The sequence below is a fragment of the Taudactylus pleione genome, unplaced genomic scaffold (genome assembly GCF_031769625.1).
Source record: "Taudactylus pleione unplaced genomic scaffold, aTauple2 ptg000513l, whole genome shotgun sequence".
In the NCBI taxonomy this organism is placed as follows: domain Eukaryota; kingdom Metazoa; phylum Chordata; class Amphibia; order Anura; family Myobatrachidae; genus Taudactylus; species Taudactylus pleione.
Window position 1 is genome coordinate 5,937,386 of NW_028284915.1, and position 19,669 is coordinate 5,957,054.

The 19,669-nt window shown below is 43.3% G+C and overlaps 1 protein-coding gene across 1 annotated transcript in view; it reads left to right on the forward strand.

The window, feature by feature from the left end:
• LOC148501593 (uncharacterized) overlaps positions 1–9,657 on the forward strand; it is a 50,323-nt gene extending 40,666 nt beyond the window's left edge. The window contains exons 3-4 of the mRNA XM_088450281.1: positions 8,798–8,933; positions 9,624–9,657. Coding sequence (XP_088306407.1) covers positions 8,798–8,933; positions 9,624–9,626 — 139 coding nt within the window. The 3' untranslated portion in view covers positions 9,627–9,657. The remainder of the gene's footprint in view (positions 1–8,797; positions 8,934–9,623) is intronic.
• Positions 9,658–19,669: the final 10,012 nt, after the last annotated feature.

Sequence of the window (19,669 nt, forward strand, 5' to 3'; positions counted from 1 at the left end):
AAGGGCAGATTTTGCTGAGGTCAGTTGTTTGTAGATTGCATCAGTGAGGGTATGTTTATGGAGAGATTCCAGCTGATTTACCTGCTCCGTGAGAGAACGTGAGTTCTTTCTGCTCTGTTTCTTTAAGAGGCATAATTAGTATGACCCCAGAGAACAGATTTATGGGCTCCCCGACTTTAGGAGAACAACCAAGCTCTGAAAAGTTGAGAGAAATGGTCCTTCAGGACCTTGATGATCTATTTGAATTGAGGAATTTTTCAAGAGCGTCTCATTAAGGCGCCAAGGAGGCCCAGTAATCGGGGTATCCAAGAGATGGAAAAAAGTGACAAAGTGGTCTGACTAGGTATTGGGAATAATTGTTGGTGCTTTTAGGCGGAGGAGCCACAGAGAAGATTGATCCTGGAGGATGAACGGCGAGGGGGAGAGTAGAAGGTAACATCTCTTGAGGAAGGATTTAGAACCAAGTATCTAAAGGTTTGGCTTCTGTGGTGTGTTTGGTGAAGGATCAACTGGGAGGCAATTCCTCTGGGGCAAACCCCAGGGTAGGCATGGGAGGCAGATTTATCCAACGCCAGATTTAAAACAGTCAAAAACCCTGCCAAGGAAAAGAGAGCCTTTGAGACGGTTGTGGAGAGTGCTGAAAAAAAGGGTTGAGCAGGGTCACAAAAATTTAGTTTTGTAGCAGTACAACGTCCACCTGCAATTTGTGGAGTTTAATAAATAAATGAGACCGTTTTGGGGGGAAATTAAGGCCCCTGACATTCATAGAGGCAATGGTGAAAGGCATTCTGTAAAGTGGGGGGAGTGACGGCAGAGAAAAAAGGACAAGCTCCCCTGACTCGCTAGTAGGAGGCATAAGGAAAGACAGTGGAAATATGGGAAGAAAGTTTAGTTTTGAAGGGGGGGGGGGGGGGTTGGCGAAGTAAAAAAGAGCAGAAAAAGGGGTGAATGTAAGGAAGGACATGGTGCTGGGAACCCCTACTATGAAGAGAAAAGAAAGGAGAGGGGTCCAGAAATACGAGGAAAAGTGCACTCAAAATTGTAGGGCTCAGTGGCCCGAAAAGGTAAAGGCTAAGCAGCCAAAATCACTGTGGGGAAAAAGAGCAAAGTGAAAGGGTAAGGATTGCAATTAACAGCAACACCAAGGGGTGGATTAAACTAAACTCTTAAGAGAATGATGAAGTATAGAAGGGAGCAAGTACATCCATGGGTGCGGGGAGCAAGGGGGTGCGGAAAAGGGAGGTAGGGATCAGGAATGGAGGAGCAATAGGAAGCGATCAAAGATAAATACATAAGGCTAATGAAAAAGGGTAGGAGTGAGGTAGAGCTTAACTAAGAAAAAAAATAAAAAAATAGGAACCCACAATAAAATATTGATTAGTCAAGTAAAATCTGAAAATGCTTGAACTAAAGGTGCCTCCACACTTAGCGATGTTTCACACGTTTTTCCCTATTCCGATGCATCATGACGACAAATCATGTAAAATATGCCCAAATCGTGAGTGTCCACTCACGATGCGTGTCCCCGCATCTTCAGATCTGCTGTGCTGTAGGGCAGATCTGACAATCTCAGTCATGATGCACTGGAATAGTTAGGAGGCACGATAGATCGTTTGTCACCTTGGACAGTTTTTAACACCAAATCGTGCCCACGACTGCCGGGGAGCTGCTGGGGAGAGTTCAAGGGGAAATTGGGGGACCCAGTGCGAGCAGCGTAGGAGTCCACAAATGAAGAGGATGGCTCTGGGGAGAAGACACTATGTGAAAGGGTAGCTCAAGCTGGGATCCCTCACGGCATCCGCACTAAATGGTAATACGATACACCTCAATAACAACAACATTTACATAGTGGGGAAGTAACCATGCTATGGGTAAATGAGCATAAAACCTAGAGCAGAGGAAAATATGAACATCATAAGGTTTTCAACTTAGAGGTGGGTGGTCATTTTCAGGAGCAAAATTGTACATATAACCAGTAGCACGTTATTGAACTAAAATATTAAACACATGTCACTGGGTGGGTTAACAGTTAAACTCCACAACTAAGGCACAACACGCAAGTAAAGCAGAAAACCATGGAGGGGAAACAACCTTGGCGATAATAAGAGGGGGCACACATTCACGGCAAGCTGACCTCTCCAGGAGAGGGACCGAATTCTTCTAGATGAGTAATGGTGCATACACACTGGGCGATTAGGAAAGAGTACGATTACGACATCGTAATCATACATTCGTTCCTGATTTCCTGTAGTGCCTACACTGAACGACCAGTCGTTCAGTGCAGGCACACTCCATCATTCTTGTACATGGCCAATCTGTCGTTATCGGCAGATTGTCTATCGCCTGAATTTGCAAGGTAATGTCAGAAATGACCAGCGGGAGCGCACATCGCTGGTCGTTGTCGACATTATAGTGCGCGCATTATAGTGTGAGATTACTGAGCGATTGCACGATTATGATGTTGTAATCGTGCATTTTCTCAGTAAAATTGCCAAGTGTGTATGCACCATAAGTCCTTACTTTCTCTGAGATCTCTGATCAATACGGATTTACCATTAAGTTCAGTGATTAACTTGAAGGGGAAGCCCCAGCGATAACAAATTCCTCTCACAGAGGTCCTGGGTTGTCTCAAAATTCCCAGGGTCTGGCAATAGTCAGGGGAGTAAGATCTTTGTAGAACTGTAGCTTGACAGTGTAGTAAATGTAGGGCTTACCCCGGGTGGGGGCAAGGATGAGTTCCTTATCCTTGAAGCTAAGAAAGCGCTTCACCACATCACGTTATTCCTAGGTTTAGGTCGAAGAGCGCTATGTGCCCATTCCAGCTGGAGCTTCTGTGAGCCAAGATCTGGAAGGAACAGATTGTGGGGGTAGGGTTCCAAGGCCTCTGGGGTAACGGATTCTGGAATTTACGGATGCAGATGTTTCTGCGTTCTCTACTTTCTAGGGCATCGTTTTTGGTGCCAAGGTCTGAGAGCTTGGTTATGATATGGTCTAGGTCTCTGCCAGTGTCGTTAATAGCCTTCTAGAGAGTTTCTTAGTGGGTCTCTAGCTTGGAGGTTATTGTGGCTAAAGTCTAGATATCAGATTTAATGGAGGCAACTGCTTTATAAGCGTCCTCCATAGTAGGTGGGGCGGGGGATGGAGGGCCATCTTTATCAATGGTAAAGGGTGGGGGAGGGTAGCCCTCTATCAGAGGCGTCAAGTCTACCTAGTAAAAAGTAGTGGGAGATATCGCCGCCTCCTTGTTAAGGAGTTTTGGCAGTGGCCGCATGCATGTGGAGGGGATCACAATGAAAGCCAACAGAGAGAACGGAGCTCGTATGGGAGTGGCGATTTCTCAAGTAAAATAAGGTGAGCTTATATATGGTCAGACAGCACAAATACAGTGTATCCGGAAAGTATTCACAACGCTTCACTTTTTCCACATTTTATGTTAGTCTTATTCCAAAATGGAATAAATTCATTTTTGTCCTAAAAATTCTACATGCAATACCCCATAATGACCACGTGTAAAATGTTGTTTTGAGATTTTTGCTAATTTTATTTAAAAAAAAATGACCACTAAGAAATCACATGTACATAAGTATGCACGGCCTTTGTCATGAAGCTCAAAATTGAGCTCAGGTGCATCCTGTTTCCACTGATCATCCTTGAGATGTTCCTACAGCTTAATTGGAGTCCAGCTGTGGTAAATTCAGTTAATTGGACATGATTTTGAAAGGCATACACCTGTCTATACAAGGTCCCACACTTGACAGCGCATGTCAGAGCACAAACCAACCATGAAGTCCAAGGAATTGTCTGTAGACCTCCGAGACAGGATTGTCTCGAGGCACAAATCTGGGGAAGGGTGCAGAAAAATATCTGCTGCTTTGAAGGTCCCAATGAGCACAGTGGCCTCCATCATCTGTAAGTGGAAGAAGTTCGGAACCACCAGGACTCTTCCTAGAGTTGGCCAGCTGTCTAAACTGAGAGATTGGGGGAAAAGGGACCTAATCAGTGAGGTGACCAAGAACCCGATGGTCACTCTGTCAGAGTTACAGCATTCCTCTGTGGCGAGAGGAGAATCTTCCAGCAGGGCAACCATCTTTGCAGCAATCCACCAATCAGGCCTGTATGGTAGTGGCCACACGGAAGCCACTCCTTTAGTAAAAAGCACATGGCAGCCCACCTGTAGTTAGCCAAAATGCACCTGAAGGACTCAGACCATGAGAGACAAGGATTGAACTCTTTGGCGTGAATGCCAGGCGTTATGTTTGGGGCAAACCACGCTCCGCTCATCACCAGGCCAATACCCCCCCTACAGTGAAGCATGGTGGTGGCAGCAGCATCATGCTGTGGGGACGTTTTTCAGCGGCAGGAACTGGGAAACTAGTCAGGATAGAGGGAAAGATTAATGCAGCAATGTACAGAGACATCCTGGATGAAAACCTGCTCCAGACGCTCTTGACCTCAGACTGGGGCGACTGTTCATCTTTCAGCAGGACAACGACCCTAAGCATACAGCCAAGATATCAAAGGAGTGGCTTCAGGACAACTCTGTGAATGTCCTTAAGTGGCCCAGCCAGAGCCCAGACTTGAATATAATTGAACATCTCTGGAGAGATCTGAAAATTGCTGTGCACCGAAGCTTCCCATCCAACCTGATGGAGCTTGAGAGGTGCTGCAAAGAGGAATAGGCAAAACTGCCCAAAGATGTGTGCCAAGCTTGTGGCATCATATTCAAAAAGGCTTCAGGCTGTAATTGCTGCAAAGGTGCATCAACATGCGCAAAGGTTGTGAATACTTCTTTTTTTTTTTATATAAAATTTGCAAAAATCCTTTTACACATTGTCATTATGGGGTATTGTGTGTAGAATTTTGAGGACAAAAATTAATTTATTCCATTTTGGAATAAGGCTGTAACATAACAAAATGTGGAAAAAGTGAAGTGTTGTGAATACTTTCCGGATGCACTGTAGATCAGGTTATAAATAACAGTAGAAGGAGGGACACCCAGGGGAAGCAGGAGTTACCCTCTAGGACATTTTGTCAAGTCACTGGATTAGGAAGAAGGCAAGGGATCTTGGAGGACGTATGGGGAGGGTGAAATATTGCCCACTCCAATAATGAGTGACTCTGAGTGGAGTTAGTGGGTAGGCAGAGTCAAAAGAAGCGAGAAATCGTAGCTAATGCGGGGCAGTAAGGCTTTATTAGGAGCTGGTGGAGAGCCCTCTGCAGGGTAATGAGACTCACCACAGACCAGCCTGGTGTTGCAGAAGTGGGTGCTTGGCGTTCAAAATAGTGGCCAGCAAAGCACTGTTAAAGGCACTGGGTGCGTACCTGTCTACTGCCCCAGCGTTCAGGGGACAGCCAGGGTGGGGTTGCTCCAGGAGGAGGGGGAAGAGGCCCTCCAAACAAGACAGCAGTAACTGGAAGCTGTCCGGATGCCAACTAGGCGAACTCACGGGTGCGTCGGAGACAGGAGTAGGAGCCGCCCTTCTCAGACTGAGCCAATGTGATCCAGAGGATTAGTAGGGCATCCGGCGGGCGCTGACTGGAGAGTAGAAGGGCCGTTAGACCTTGGCCTAAATTGGCTGCAACCTGCAAAGCCACCGGATGTGGCCCCTGGCTCCGCAGACCAGTTTCCAGTAAAGTCCTGGGTTATGATGAGAAGACTAGTCGCCTAAAGGAATCGCAAGAGCCCACAATAAGGTGCCAGGTAGTGGTGTAGATGAATGTCAGCCTGGGGAGGTTACAGAAGCTGCGTTCACCTCTGCTGACTGCTAAGCCACACCCCCACTCTCTTTGCATTAAAGTTTTAAATGAATAAAATAATAATCCTGCTTATATTAATACTGTGAAATTTTGTTATGTATCAGAAATCTTCATTAACCATGTTTTAATGCTTTCTAACATTAACAATTCAAAGTAGTTAGGATTATTTATCTTGTCAAAAGAGAGCCAAATTATGCATTATTTTTTCCTTCCACTCTTCTCTGTACTACTACAGGTTTGGAATTGAAATAAGCTTGAAGGAGATTAAACCATGCTGTGTTTCTCTGTGCATTCCCTCTAATGTTTTGAAGTTGTTTACCCTTTAAGATTGCGAATGTTAGTAGCGGATTGTTAGATGAGGAATTTGTGCTGATGCTTGGCAGATTTGACACTTCCCTGATCTGGTGCACCCTGCCTATTTTTCTGCTGTCTGTGAATTTATTGTATTGGTTCAGCTCACTCAAATGAAGACCACTTTGCAACAAGAATGTGGAATAATACCAGGGGGACCCTTATAATAAATTTTTTTTTTTTTTTTAAGAAGTCACTGCACCATGCCTGTAGTCACAGAATAATTACAAGGTTTGTTTAAAAACAAAACAAAAACATTTGGTTTAATCTAAGGTGATTTAAACCAGCCAACCATGTAGGCATCCCATAGAGCCTTGGGACCTAAATCTGGTGCTTCAGGAGGTGGACTTGAAGTGGGTAACTTTTTAAAAATAAGTTTTAGCTATATCATCTGCTAGAAGAGTTTCTGAATTAGGAGCTTTATCTTGTAGACCTCTGGTGATTCATGAAGATAGTGCAGTGTTATCTACACTACAGCCTTTTCAATCTAAAGGGGTATCTGCATTTCATCTTAACCAAGAAATTGTAGTATAGACTTTTTTTTCTAAATCAAATTGAAACATTGAATCAGTCTTGGTTGTTAGATGTAGTAAAGGGGCCTATCCATTAGCAGATAAATTTGAACGATTTATCGTTCAGTCGTTCAATTTATCCGCTAATGGTTAGGCTCTGAACGATCAAAATGCGCACTCCCGTAGGCGGACAAATTTGGTCTTTTGTCTTTCCAACATGTTGGTCAATTTTCGTTTATCGTTGACAGATATTAGAAATATCTGTCGCTGTAAACAACCGACTTTTTTGTTTTTTAATGCAAATGAATAGAAACAGAAAAAAAATCCACTCCCAGAATGATGTCATGCAAAATCGTTCATCGTTTGAAAAAAATCTGTCATGTACATGAGAGATGTCACAACAGCCCAAGGAATTTTCAAAAGACAAGTCTTTTGTCTTTCATCTTTTGAAAAGATCTGCTAATGGATAGGCCCCTTAAGAGTGTTAAGAATTTATCTGGAAAGGAAAGCCAGTATAAAGTAAACAAAGTTTACTTATCCTTAATGACACTTAAGAAAAGAGGTTGGCCAGCGTCCAAACAGACTAAAACCAGGTGGCTTAGGGCCACAATTCAGCAGGCATATCAGGGAGATGAACTATTTATTCCAGCTAGGTTCTCTGCTCATTCAACACTCTCGGTTGGGACTTCGTGGGTGACACGGCATGGAGCTTCCACAGCGCAGTTATGTAGTTATGTAAAGTGCTGCGGAATATGTGTGCGCTATATAAATAACTGGTAATAAATAATTAAATAAATGTAGAGCAACTACATTGACCTCAGTTCATACATTTACCAAATTTTACAGCATACATGACTTCAGGGATGCTTCTTTTGGATTGAACGTATTTTGTTCAGCCAAGGCTGAGCATCTCTTCCACTAGAGGCAGCTTTTGTACATCCCCATGGTCGAGAAGTGTCTCCCAGATTTATTTATTATTTATTACCAGTTATTTATATAGCGCACACATATTCCGCAGCGCTTTTACAGAGAATATTTGGCCATTCACATCAGTCCCTGCCCCAGTGGAGCTTACAATCTATATTCCCTATCACATGCACACACACATACACACTAGGGGTAATTTTGTTAGGAGCCAATTAACCTACCAGTATATTTTTGGAGTGTGGGAGGAAACCGGAGTACCCGGAGGAAACCCACGCAAGCACAGGGAGAATATACAAACTCCAATAGAGAGAAAACCAATAATCTTATCTCCGAGTCCATCGGGGGGACACTAACTCTCCCTTATTTGGTTGTATACATGAGCAGGATGCGAGTCTGTCCTTTTATTTTTCTTTAACCTATCCTTGGGGATTTTTAAGTTCAAACTAAGGAAGGGATTGGAGGGTAGAAGCTTATAAACTAGAAAAAGTTAACATAGTAAGTGCTGGCTCCTCAACCCTCCCTACACCCCATGGTTATGAGGTGTCCCCCAGATGGACTCTGAGAAAGAGATTTAATGCTAAGAGCCAAAAATATCTACATTCTTCTTTGGTAGTGGTGTTTCTCTGCGTCTCCGATAAGAATAAGACTCAAATTTAGAGTTGCTGCGCCACACCACTCGACGCGGCTCAGTCTCGCCGGGCATCTTGTACCATATGACATATTGAAGCCTGCTGTATAAGAATAGCGTTCCCAGTAGGCTGTGGTAGCGGGTCGCGACACCCTGCCCTATTGCTAAAGGGCAAAAAACACCCCGTCTTCCAGCGTGGCACCCGCTGAAACAGCCTGCGGGTGCTGTCCCCATCCTCGGGTCACAGTGTACCGCCGGTGAATGGATGCCGCTGGGTGCATGCGCTCAGCATCCATTCACACTGACAGCAGCTCTTGGGGGCCGCCTGGTATGTCCGTAAGTTGCCATTAATACAACTATGCAAATTGCTATGGAATTTGCCCAGACGTGGTTATAAGCTTTAATTGTAGCACATTCATTAATCCATGTTTATGCATCTTCCTCCCTGCAAAATAAGTTGCATAAACAGGGGTAATGCATATGATGATGTTCAAGTTTAACATACCTGATTGTGATACTGTTAGCTGATACAGTTAGTGGTAAACACTAAATGCAAGTGCAAATCACTTGTTTTTGTGCAAAATTATTGTAAAACTTGTAACTGTCTGCTTTTGTTTTATAGTGAAACTGAATCGGATTCGTCATCCTCTACCTCGTCGTCTTCCTCTTCCCTGATTTCAATTCTCCAAGTAGATGAAGAGGAGCCACCAGAAAACAATTTTGTGCCTTTGAAAACCAAAGGGGAACTTCTTGTAAATGTGAGTAAATTAACTTATTTTTATATATAAACAAGCAATACATCATTATTTTTGGTTCCAGCTATTTAGCTGGTCATTTCAAGATGCATGAGAGGAAATTAAAATCTTTTTACATATAAAAGGGTTTTACAAAATATCCTCAGAGCTAGATCGATAGGGAGGCGAATGAGTGGCAGACAAGTTATTTGCATTTACAAGCAGATACTCAACACACACACTCACTCACTCACTGCTGAGGATATGCAGTAAAAGGCAAGGAACCATTCATTACAATAGTTGTATGCAGAAGAGCATCTCTGAACACTTGAGGAGAGATGTATTATCGTCGCTATCTTTCTGTATTGCCTTTTATTGAGATGAAGCAATGACTCCACCATGTATTGCTACATCATGCCTTATGGCTGGCCCCAATGCGCATGCATGGGATCTCGCAAATCCTGCAAGATCTCATGCGCAGACGGACGCCTCTGGACAGTGTACATACCAGCAAGTAATCCTGCTGATGTGTCAAAAAAAACAATATCCGCAAGTGAGTTTTTTGGTTTTTTTTTTAAGTAAGAGCTGCGTAGAGAAATTATTTTCTTTTACGAGAACAGTCTTAATACATGTTGGATAACGATAGAAGTGTTTAAATTATGCTGGATCTAGCGCATTTGTCGCTTATCCACTGATAATACATCTCCCCCATAGTGAGCTGAAAGGTGAAGTGGATGGTCTCCAGCAGCAGAAGACCACTCCAGGCTGCACTCCTGTCAGCTAAAGAATCTGAGGCTACAGTGGGCACAGGCTACCCAAATTGGACAGTTGAAGATAATTAAAACAGTGACTTGTCTGACAAATCTCAATTTCTGCTGCAACATACAGATGGTAGTCAGAATTTGGTATAAAAAATATGGATCCAACCTGTCATGTGTCAACAGTTCATACTGGTGGTATAATAGTGTGGGGAATGTTTTCTTGTTGCACATTAGGCCACTTAATTCCAACTGTAGGAATGACCGAGCCTACTTGCTGGCCAATGTGATACCTTTATTGCCACAGTCTACCAATCTTTTAATGGCTTCTTCCAGCAGGATAACACAGCATGTCACAAAGTGCACGTCATGTGAACTGGTACTGTGAAGATAAGTTTAGTTTACTCCAGTGGCCCCTACGCTCATCAGATCTCAATCCAATAGAACATGTTTGGGATGTAGTGGAACCTGAGATTGGCAGCATGAATGTGCAGATGACAAATCTACAGCAACTACGTGATGCTATCATATCAATCTGGACCAAGACGCACACAGGGGAAAATGTAATAGAATAGCCTGCAAGAAGGGACAATAATTTAAATAGCAAACGCAACCTGGTTTTGCCTTCTAAATTATTGTCGCTTTAAAAGAGAAACAGGCAGACTTGATGGGATCTCACTGAAGCCTGCATCTCGCAGATTATTAGGTTTCCCCAACAGTCTGTCTCTAGTACTTAGGGAGTATGTGAAACGGTCATTCAGAGCTACAGTCAAACACAAGCAGCAGATCATGCAGACATCACCTGAATTAGATGAAAAAGATAGCACGCCAAACACTACAGTGCTCCAACCCAGGATTTAGCAGTTCTAATCTAACAGGTTTCAATTGGCAAAAAAATAATGTGCCTGTGGCAGCGTGGCTTTCTGAATGTATGAAACTTGCGTCATTTCAAAATAACTGCAATCGTACACTGTGAGCTCAGCATGCGTACAGAGGGGTTTCTAGTTGCTCTGTGTACTTGGAAAACCCTTTAATGGTTTATAGCTAATCATCTCTTATATTAGTAAATGTTACAATTTTTATTTCTTTTGTGTTATCCATCTATTGGTTTGAAGTGGCACACACTTTGTCTGGCGGTATTGCTGTTTTATTAGCCCTGTGCTGGTCATGAGTGCCACTTACAGCTTTATTTTCACGAAGTGTGGATATTTAAACTTGTTACTTACTGTAAACATAAAGGTTCTTTGATGTGAAATGCAACTTCAAATGGACATTCGATTTTCACTTTTGATGTTGAAAAGTCCAGTAAGTGCGTTCTGTTCCAATTTATTTGTGTTTTTTAATGCCTGTGAGTAGTTGCTGTTCCATCATTTGTTTTCTTGCATACTTCCTCGACACTTCACTGTAGTTTTCTGTAATCAATTTGCTATTCCCTATGACCTCTGTTCTAGAACCTGATGAGCCCACAATATGTTTGTTTGCTTCAGTCCAGATTTTCTTTATTTTTTATTTTCTATCTAATATGTCACAATAACCTGAAGTTTATTCTTAATTCAAATGCTACCTCTACTATGTGCTGGTGATCTGACTACTGTCAACTTTTTTGCGTCAAAATGAAACTATGTATTCTGTGGTATGCAGTTGTCATATTGATTATGTGAGCACTGCTCAAGGCGGAGCCTCGTTACCATCACTGATATATCGGCATCTGCTGTGCTGCAGGGCCGACCTGATATGTCTATGAACGATGTTGTTCAGACTTATTGGGTGTACACACCCGCCAATGCACTCACGATATTATAATTTATTTCTCCTTCATCCACCAGGGGACACTGGAGCCTCAGTACAATAGGGGTATAGGAGTGTGTTACCCGGGAGCTGGCACCTTTAAATAAAAAACTACTGGTAGCTAGCTCCTCCCCCTCTATACCCCCCCAGGCCAGTCTAAAAAATGTGCCCTGGGAGCTGGACGTAAGCCTCCTTAGGGCTCCGTAAAAATACTCAAGCATTGAGGACAGACAGGCAGCCTACTGCCCCTGTCTGTCTGCGACGAGGGAGCTGCCGGGGAGATCCTCACCGCTGCTGCATGCGGTTTGCGCTGAAGTCTCCTGCTACAGAGACCTGTCTCTAGGGTTCCCAAAGACGCGCTGCATGCAGTGCACGTCGCGGGACCCAGTAGTATATGCCCGCCGCCGGCAGCACAGGCAGGGTTAAGGTTAGTGTTTCCTGGCTCCCTGGTTAGCAGAGGAGCCAGGACATATATTTAGGCGGGCATTCACAGTGCGCTCTCTTAGTGCTGAGAGCGCCATAGCGGGGGGGGGCGGAGCCTAAGTTTCCCTTTTGCTCCTGCCTCCCAGCAGCATCAGCGCTTTCATAAGGACGCTGGTGGACATTTTAAGCACAAGGCACGCGCACTGCAGGGTGGAGAGAGAGCTGTGCAGGAGTCAGGCTAGTACTCTCTGTATCAGCAATTGCATTTTTTATTCTTGTTATCAGCACTATTCGCTTAGCGCTGTAAGCATTATAGTTTATCTCCCTCTGTGTCCCTTTCAGGTCTCTGTGTGGTGTGATTGAAAAATCTGTTATTGCATTACTGTCCTTTTCTCTGTGTGGGTGTGGTGTCTGTAAGTCTACCAAGGGGTCTAAAGCAGCACAGAAGTCTTTTTCATGCAAGACTTGTGGTGAAAAATTCACACAGGGACAATCTAATGCTTCCTTACTGTGTGATAAATGTGTGTCTTTACCTCAGGATACTAATCTTGAAGTACAGCCTAGGTGGTCTGAACAATTGACTGCAGTTATATCAAATCTGTAATCAGAGCTGGAATCAGCTCGTAAGGACAGGGAGACACAAACAGCAGCTGAACCAGATTGGGCTTGCTCTCTGGCCAGATCTGTGGAGGGACTTACAAAAGTAATGTCCCAGGCCCCACCTGCTTCTTCTTCTCCTGCTCAAGTCCTTAGTAAGAGATTGATTCATAATCCCTTACACTGGGATGAGTCAGATGAGGAGTTGCAGGACACTGAAGAGGGCGAGGTTCAGGAAGAGGAAACTTACCGTCTTGAAGACCCCGAACCTGCATCTCAGGGCGTAGATGCTTTAATTTCAGCAGTACGCCAGGTGTTGCATGTAGAGGATTTAGAGGTTACTGAAAAACCATCGATTTTTGGTAAAAGATTTAAACCAGTCTGTTACCTTTCCAGCATCTGAAGAGCTGGATGAGATTATTTTTTCCGCATGGAAACACCCAGACAAAAAATTTCACATTTCTAAGAAATATCTGACAGTAGGAGATTATGTGAAACTCCTCCAGCAGTGGACCCGTCAGTAGCCCGTCTTTCCAAGAAAACTGTGCTTCCGGTGCCTGGCGCGGTTTCCCTAAAGGAAACCTCGGATAGGAAGATGGAACACACATTGAAATCCTTGTATACAGTTGCAGGGGTTTTGATGCGTCCAGCACTAGTCAGTTGTTGGGTGAATAAGGCCATTGAAGCCTGGGCGCTGCAGCTGGCTGAGGGGATTAAGACCGGTACGCAATCTGACAACTTAATTCAGTTAGCCTAACAGATCGCAGAGTCGGCTGCTTTCCTCGGAGAAGCGTCTAAGGACATTTGTAATCTATCCGCCAGATCTTCAGCATTAGCTATATCTGAGGGCTCTGTGGCTGCGTCAATGGTAGGCAGATGCAGAGTCCAAGAGAGCGGTAGAGGCCCTTCCCTTTACTGGGGAGGTACTTTTCGGATCGGAATTAGGTAAGTGGATCTCACAAGCTACAGGTGGGAAATCCACTTACCTACCATCTGCAGCTCCTCCTCCTACTAGAAGATCTTTGGCAGGTCCCTCCTTTCGATCCTTTCGTGCCTCTGGAAGATTTAGGGGGCGTTCCAGAGGAGGTCCGGCCTTTTCCAGAGGTTCCAGAGGCCGAGGTAGAGCTTCAGCATCAGCCGCCTCCAATACTCAGCAGGACAAGGCAGCTGCCAAGCCTGCCGCATGACGTCCTTCCTTCTCATTTGGGGGATCCCAGGGTTGGGGCGCGCCTTTTACGTTTCAAGGACATTTGGATCCAGTGTTGCCAGGATGCCTGGGTCAGGGACATCATTATTCACGGCCTGAAATTGGACTTCAGGGCCCATCCTCCTTCTCGTTTTTTCAAAACCGGTTTACCTCTGGTTGCAGAAAAACGAGAAATTCTAGGGGCAATACAAAAACTGTTATTGTCCCAGGTAATAGTGAATGTTCCGACTCATCAGAGAGGTCAAGGGTTTTATGCCAGCCTGTTTGTGATGCCCAAGCCGGACGGCTCCATGAGACCCATACTCAATCTCAAGGATTTAAACCCTCATCTTCGAGTTTTCAAATTCAAGATGGAATTTCTCCAATCCGTTATAGCGGGTCTCAACAGGAACGAGTTTCTGGTGTCCTTAGACATAAAGAACGCTTATCTCCACAGCCCCATCTGGCCCCCCCATCAGGCCTTTCTTCATTTTGCGGTCCTAGAGTCGCATTTTCAATTCCAGGCCCTACCTTTCGGAGTCTTCACAAAAGTTATGGCGGCAATGATGGCCCTACTGCATGGTCAGGGGGTCGTCATTGTTCCATACTTAGACGATCTATTGATAAAGGCTTCTTCGTAAGCTCGGCTGTTAAGGTACATTCGCTTAACTCAGAGCATCCTCCTACAACACGGTTGGATACTAAATTTCAAAAAGTCCTCCCTGATCCCCACACAGCGTTTACTATTCCTGGGAATGATACTGGACACAGTGCAGCAAAGAGTTTTCCTGCCTCAAGACGAGGCTGCCTCCATTCAGCATATGGTGCGCCTGGTCTTACAACATCGCCGAGTGTCTGTGCATCTCTGTATCCGCCTTCTGGGGAAGATGGTGGCGACCTTCGAGGCGATTCAGTATGCACTATTTCATGCCCGTCCTTTTCAATTGGATCTCCTCTCCCAGTGGTCAGGATCCCACCTTTTTCTCCATCAGAGAGTTCTCCTGGCGCCTCAGACTCGAACATCTCTCATTTGGTGGCTGAACCCTTCCCACTTGCTGACGGGGAAGAGGTTTGCGGTGTGGGATTGGACCCTCCTCACCACGGACGCAAGTCTGAGGGGCTGGGGAGCAGTGACTCTGGGAAAGCATTTTCAGGGGCACTGGACGCAGCAGAAAGCCAGATTGCCCATAAGTATCCTAGAGTTGAGAGCGGTATTTTATGCTCTCCAGCTGGCGCATCCGCTGCTGGAGGGGCAGGCAATCAGAGTCCAGTCGGACAACGCCACTGCAGTGGCGTATATAAACAAGCAGGGCGGCACAAAAAGCAGAGCCGCCATGAGGGAGGTAACCAGGATTCTGCTTTGGGCAGAGGAATTCACAGTAGCGCTTTCTGCGATCTTCATGCCATGAGTAGAAAACTGGGAGGCCGACAACCTCAGTCAGCAGGACGTTCATCCAGGGGAATGGTCACTCAATCCTCAGGTGTTCCAGCAACTAACTCTGAGGTGGGGCTGTCCTCAAGATTAAACCACCTACTACCAGTTTACTACTCCAGAACAAGGGATCCACGGGCAGCTGCAGTGGACGCACTCTGTGGAAGTTTCATTACATTTACCTATTCCCTCCGTTTCCGCTCATTCCGCGCCTTCTTCAAAGAATCAAGCGGAAAGGGATCAAGGTGCTTCTGATAGCACCAGATTGGCCCAGACGAGCGTGGTACTCCCAGATACAGAATCTGTTAATAGACGAGCCGTGGCCACTGCCTCTTCAGGACGGGGGGGGGGGGGGGGGGGGATGTATAGAGGGGGAGGAGCTGGCTACCAGTAGTTTTTTTATTTAAAGGTGCCAGCTCCCGGTTAACACACTCCTATACCCCTATTGTACTGAGGCTCCAGTGTCCCCTGTGGAATCGGAGAAAGGGATTTATCGGTAAGTACCAAAATCCTATTTTATATGGCGCCACAAGTGTTCCGCTGCGCCTTACAAAGTACATGAACAAATAAGTAACCAGTGACTTACAATACAAAGCAGGACATGGACATGTTGCTCTTCGATAGAATGAGCAATATATCTCTAAGAGCGTACCCAGCTTAAATCTCTGGTACCCATTTCTCCATAGCTTGTCTTTGCTAGCATTTAGTTCCTTTGTTCACAGCCAATGTACTGAAAGCATGCACAATCACATGAGCTCACTCTGCCTTAGGCTTTAAGGGGTATATATACTAAGTGAGAGTTTTTAGAAGTGGAGATGTTGCCCATAGCAACCAATCAGATTCTACTTAACATTAAACTAGCACATTCTAAAAGATCATAGCTAGAATCTGGTTGCTATGGGCAACATCTCCACTTCTCAAAATTCTCACTTTAGTAAGTATACCCGTAAGAGAGCACAGCACATCCATTTCACAATGCATCTTAGAGACCTCTAAATATAAATGTAGGTCTTGCATGTGTGGTATTTAACGCACTTTCCAGCTGCGTATGCAGTGTTTAGTGAGGATGTAATTTTTTTCTTTTATTTGCATATTTTAAACCATTGCGTTTTTATACTGGCGATTAGACTTTTGGGTCATTTTTTTTCTTTGCTCATAGAGTACACTTTACATTTTGGAACAGTCAAGGCAGTAAGATGCTTTTTAATGATTCCAGCCATGAAACTTGTGCAAGGCCACATAAATGACAATTATAAAGTACACACTATGCAGGTACTTTTACTATAGTCAGTTATTGTTAAAGTAATTATAAATATACTAGACTTTTGCCAAATAATAAAAAAAGGGGGACGAAAAGAACTTTGTTTGGGGGTACTCGTATATATTCAAAGTTAGGTTTTTAATCTAATTTATTAAAATATATGGATATTTATACCAACATATAGACATACAGGAGTAAAAACAACAATGAAACTCTAGATTCGGCTTAGTAAGAAGCAACAAAATATTATTGGCAAATAAAGCTCTAGATTAGGTTTAGTAAGTAGTAAAAAAATATTATTGGCAATATATTCTAATTTCAGAAGTACAAATACTCCCGTTACAAGGCTGCCAGCATAGTCCCAATACATGAGACACAAATCTGCGCTGATTGTCATACATTTCTGAATAAAAATATAACTTTGTACTGTTAGATCTGCAGGAGTTACCGCTATAGTGATCTAGTAAGCGTTATCGCTTATGTAGACTTTATACAGTAAATCAGTCATTAAATCAAACCAGAAGCAACAAAAAGTAATCCTCCAGGACTCAGAATATCAGCGATAAGATTTGAAAAACTACATGGTGGTAGATTATTGGATCTCAGTTGCATATATTTGCAAAAATATGGCTAAGCCTCCAGGCCACGTCACGGCTTCTCTGATACTGGAGGTTCCGAAATCTAAAGCTGGCCACCCACTATACAATTATCTGTCAGATCTCTGTCCAATCTGGGTGGTTGGAATGAAAACCTGGTAATGTATGGGAGCAAATGACAGTCGCCCATTTGCTCACAAACACTGGAAAATAGCCAAAAATGGTTGTTCAGACAAATTGGTTAAAACACACAAATTTAACCAATTTGAAGAACTTTTTTTTTTTGTCCTTTTTTTTCAGTGTTTAAAACAATATGATCGTCATTTGCTCCCATACATTACCAGGTTTTCATTCCAACCAGCCAGATTGGACAGATATCTGGCAGAAAATTGTGTAGTGGATGGTCAGCTTTAGTCTCGCAGGGAGAGCGGCAACATAGCACAATTTAGCTGAGTGGAGCTAGGATACCTCTGTCATACCCAGGCCTTCATGGTTCAATGTATCTTATCAAAACATTGACAGGTACACTTTTTTTTTTCACTCTCTCAGTGGACTTTGTGTTTTCCCAATAAGTTGAGGTGGGTGAGATCTCTGCAATATCTGTTGACATCAGAGCCCCCCACCAACTTATGACACGCTCATTCCACGTTACTACACTATATTCTAGTGTCACCACCAGCACTGCACCGCTCACTCTCCATCAATGCTAATTAGCATATGGGGAAGCAGTAGCTTGTTATGCTGTGACTAGGTGCACCATATATTTCCTTTAAATTGCTTCCTATTATAGTTTCTTCAATCTTTCCTATATATTCGGGGTATTCTCATTGCACAACGTACATTGGAAGTCCTTGCTCAGATTAATTTATTTTTCCACGTCCTGGAGCATACTATGGGGCACGCTCACTTCATTTTTTTTTTTTTTATAGTTCCTAAATGGAAAGAATAGACAAAATGATTACATAAGTACAGTATTTCAGTTCTTGCTAGAATCAACTGGGAACATCTCTACCAGATTTAAATACTTGACCACTGATATTTTCTTAAGTTTTGTCGGGATTGATGGGGCCATTGCCGAACAACCATTTTGCATTCATGCCACCCATTTTCAATGGAATTGACATCTGGGCTTTGACTGGACATATATAGTGCCTTGATAATGTTTTTTTTTTTTTTTTTTTTTTTTTCGGAGTACATTTTTATTCCATAATGTAAGAAAATAAAGTAGGGTGAATCATCCAGTGAATGAACAGTTAAGGAGATTGTCTTGTTTAAGCTGATGGTGTATGTAGCAGATACAACATAAATTCAATGTTGAGATATGTACCATCATTATTACTTTATCTACTCTTTGAAGAAATTGTGGTTTAAAGATTGTAGTAATAGTCAGAATTTTACAACCAAAAAAACAAAAAGGGTTCAGAAATTACCAGTTATACCCCTTTCAGACATAAGACCCGGGAAATACCTGGATCTATCAACCCTGGAAATTTCCAGGTCTTAGGGGGCTATGTATCAAAGCTTGATGAAAGATAAAATTGAGAGAAAAAGTATTAACCAATCGGCTCCTAACTGTAATTTTTCTAAACACAGCCTATAAAATGTAAGTTAGTAGCTGATTGGTTGGTGATTTATATCTCACAATTTTCTCTCTCATCAAGCTTTGATAACATAGACCCCTTAGTCTGAGACCCCCATTCACACTACACCGAAACCCAGGAAATACCAGGGTCGGATACATTCACACTGAACCCGGGTCTGCCCTGGAATTTTGTGTGGATTTAAAGGGGACTATTTTTTTTTTTTTTTTTTTTTTTTGTAGTTCACAGTAATGACCATAATATATATAAAGTTTTTGTCTATACAAAGACGCAGACAAAATTTTCACATAAAGCTAAACATAAAATAATACACACTTAAATGTATTTGCTCCCCAGCCATGTGGTCCGGATGCCAGCAATTGATGTCATCTGCAGGGTGCATGGAACAGCCAATGAGCGAGTTTTTTTAAAACCTGCGTCTAAAAACCTGGGTTGGATGTATTCACACTAGAGCCTACCCTGGGAAAAACCCTGGTACAGAGCAGGGTCATGGACCCAGGACTTCGACCCGGGTGGTTTCTGTTCACACACAGCTAAAACACGTTCACGTCCAAAAACCTGGGTTTTAGCTGTATGTCTGAAAGTAGTATAATTGTAACAAAGGCAGCAAATGAACATGCAAGACCAGTGAATGAGCAATATAACTTACTTTGATAAATCATAGGCAACAGGTCAACTTACTGCGATGGTATGTTAAATTGAAGTACAAGGTACTACAAGTAGATTAATAACAATTGAAGAGAAAGATATGATGTTTAAATGCTACTGTATTCATCTTTTTTGCCTATATTTAAGTATTTCTGGAACACTGTATACTCCATATCATCTTGAACCAGTTATACTTGCAGCAATTATTTTTTCCTTCACCATGTTACTGTTGTACCATATTTTGTCCTTTCTTAGGCCATTTCCAAGAAGCCAGACTCAACATGGTCATGGTGCTTACTCCGCCTTGGTTATAGATTTTTTCTTTTTACTATTCTTGAATGAAACTCTACCTCATATTTTACAATAACATAGTAGTTATTTTATAAAGATTTGACCATGTGTTAGTCTCCATCTATATTTATTCTCCTCATTCGAGTTCTTACCTGAATTCTCAGAAATGTGTGGTCAAC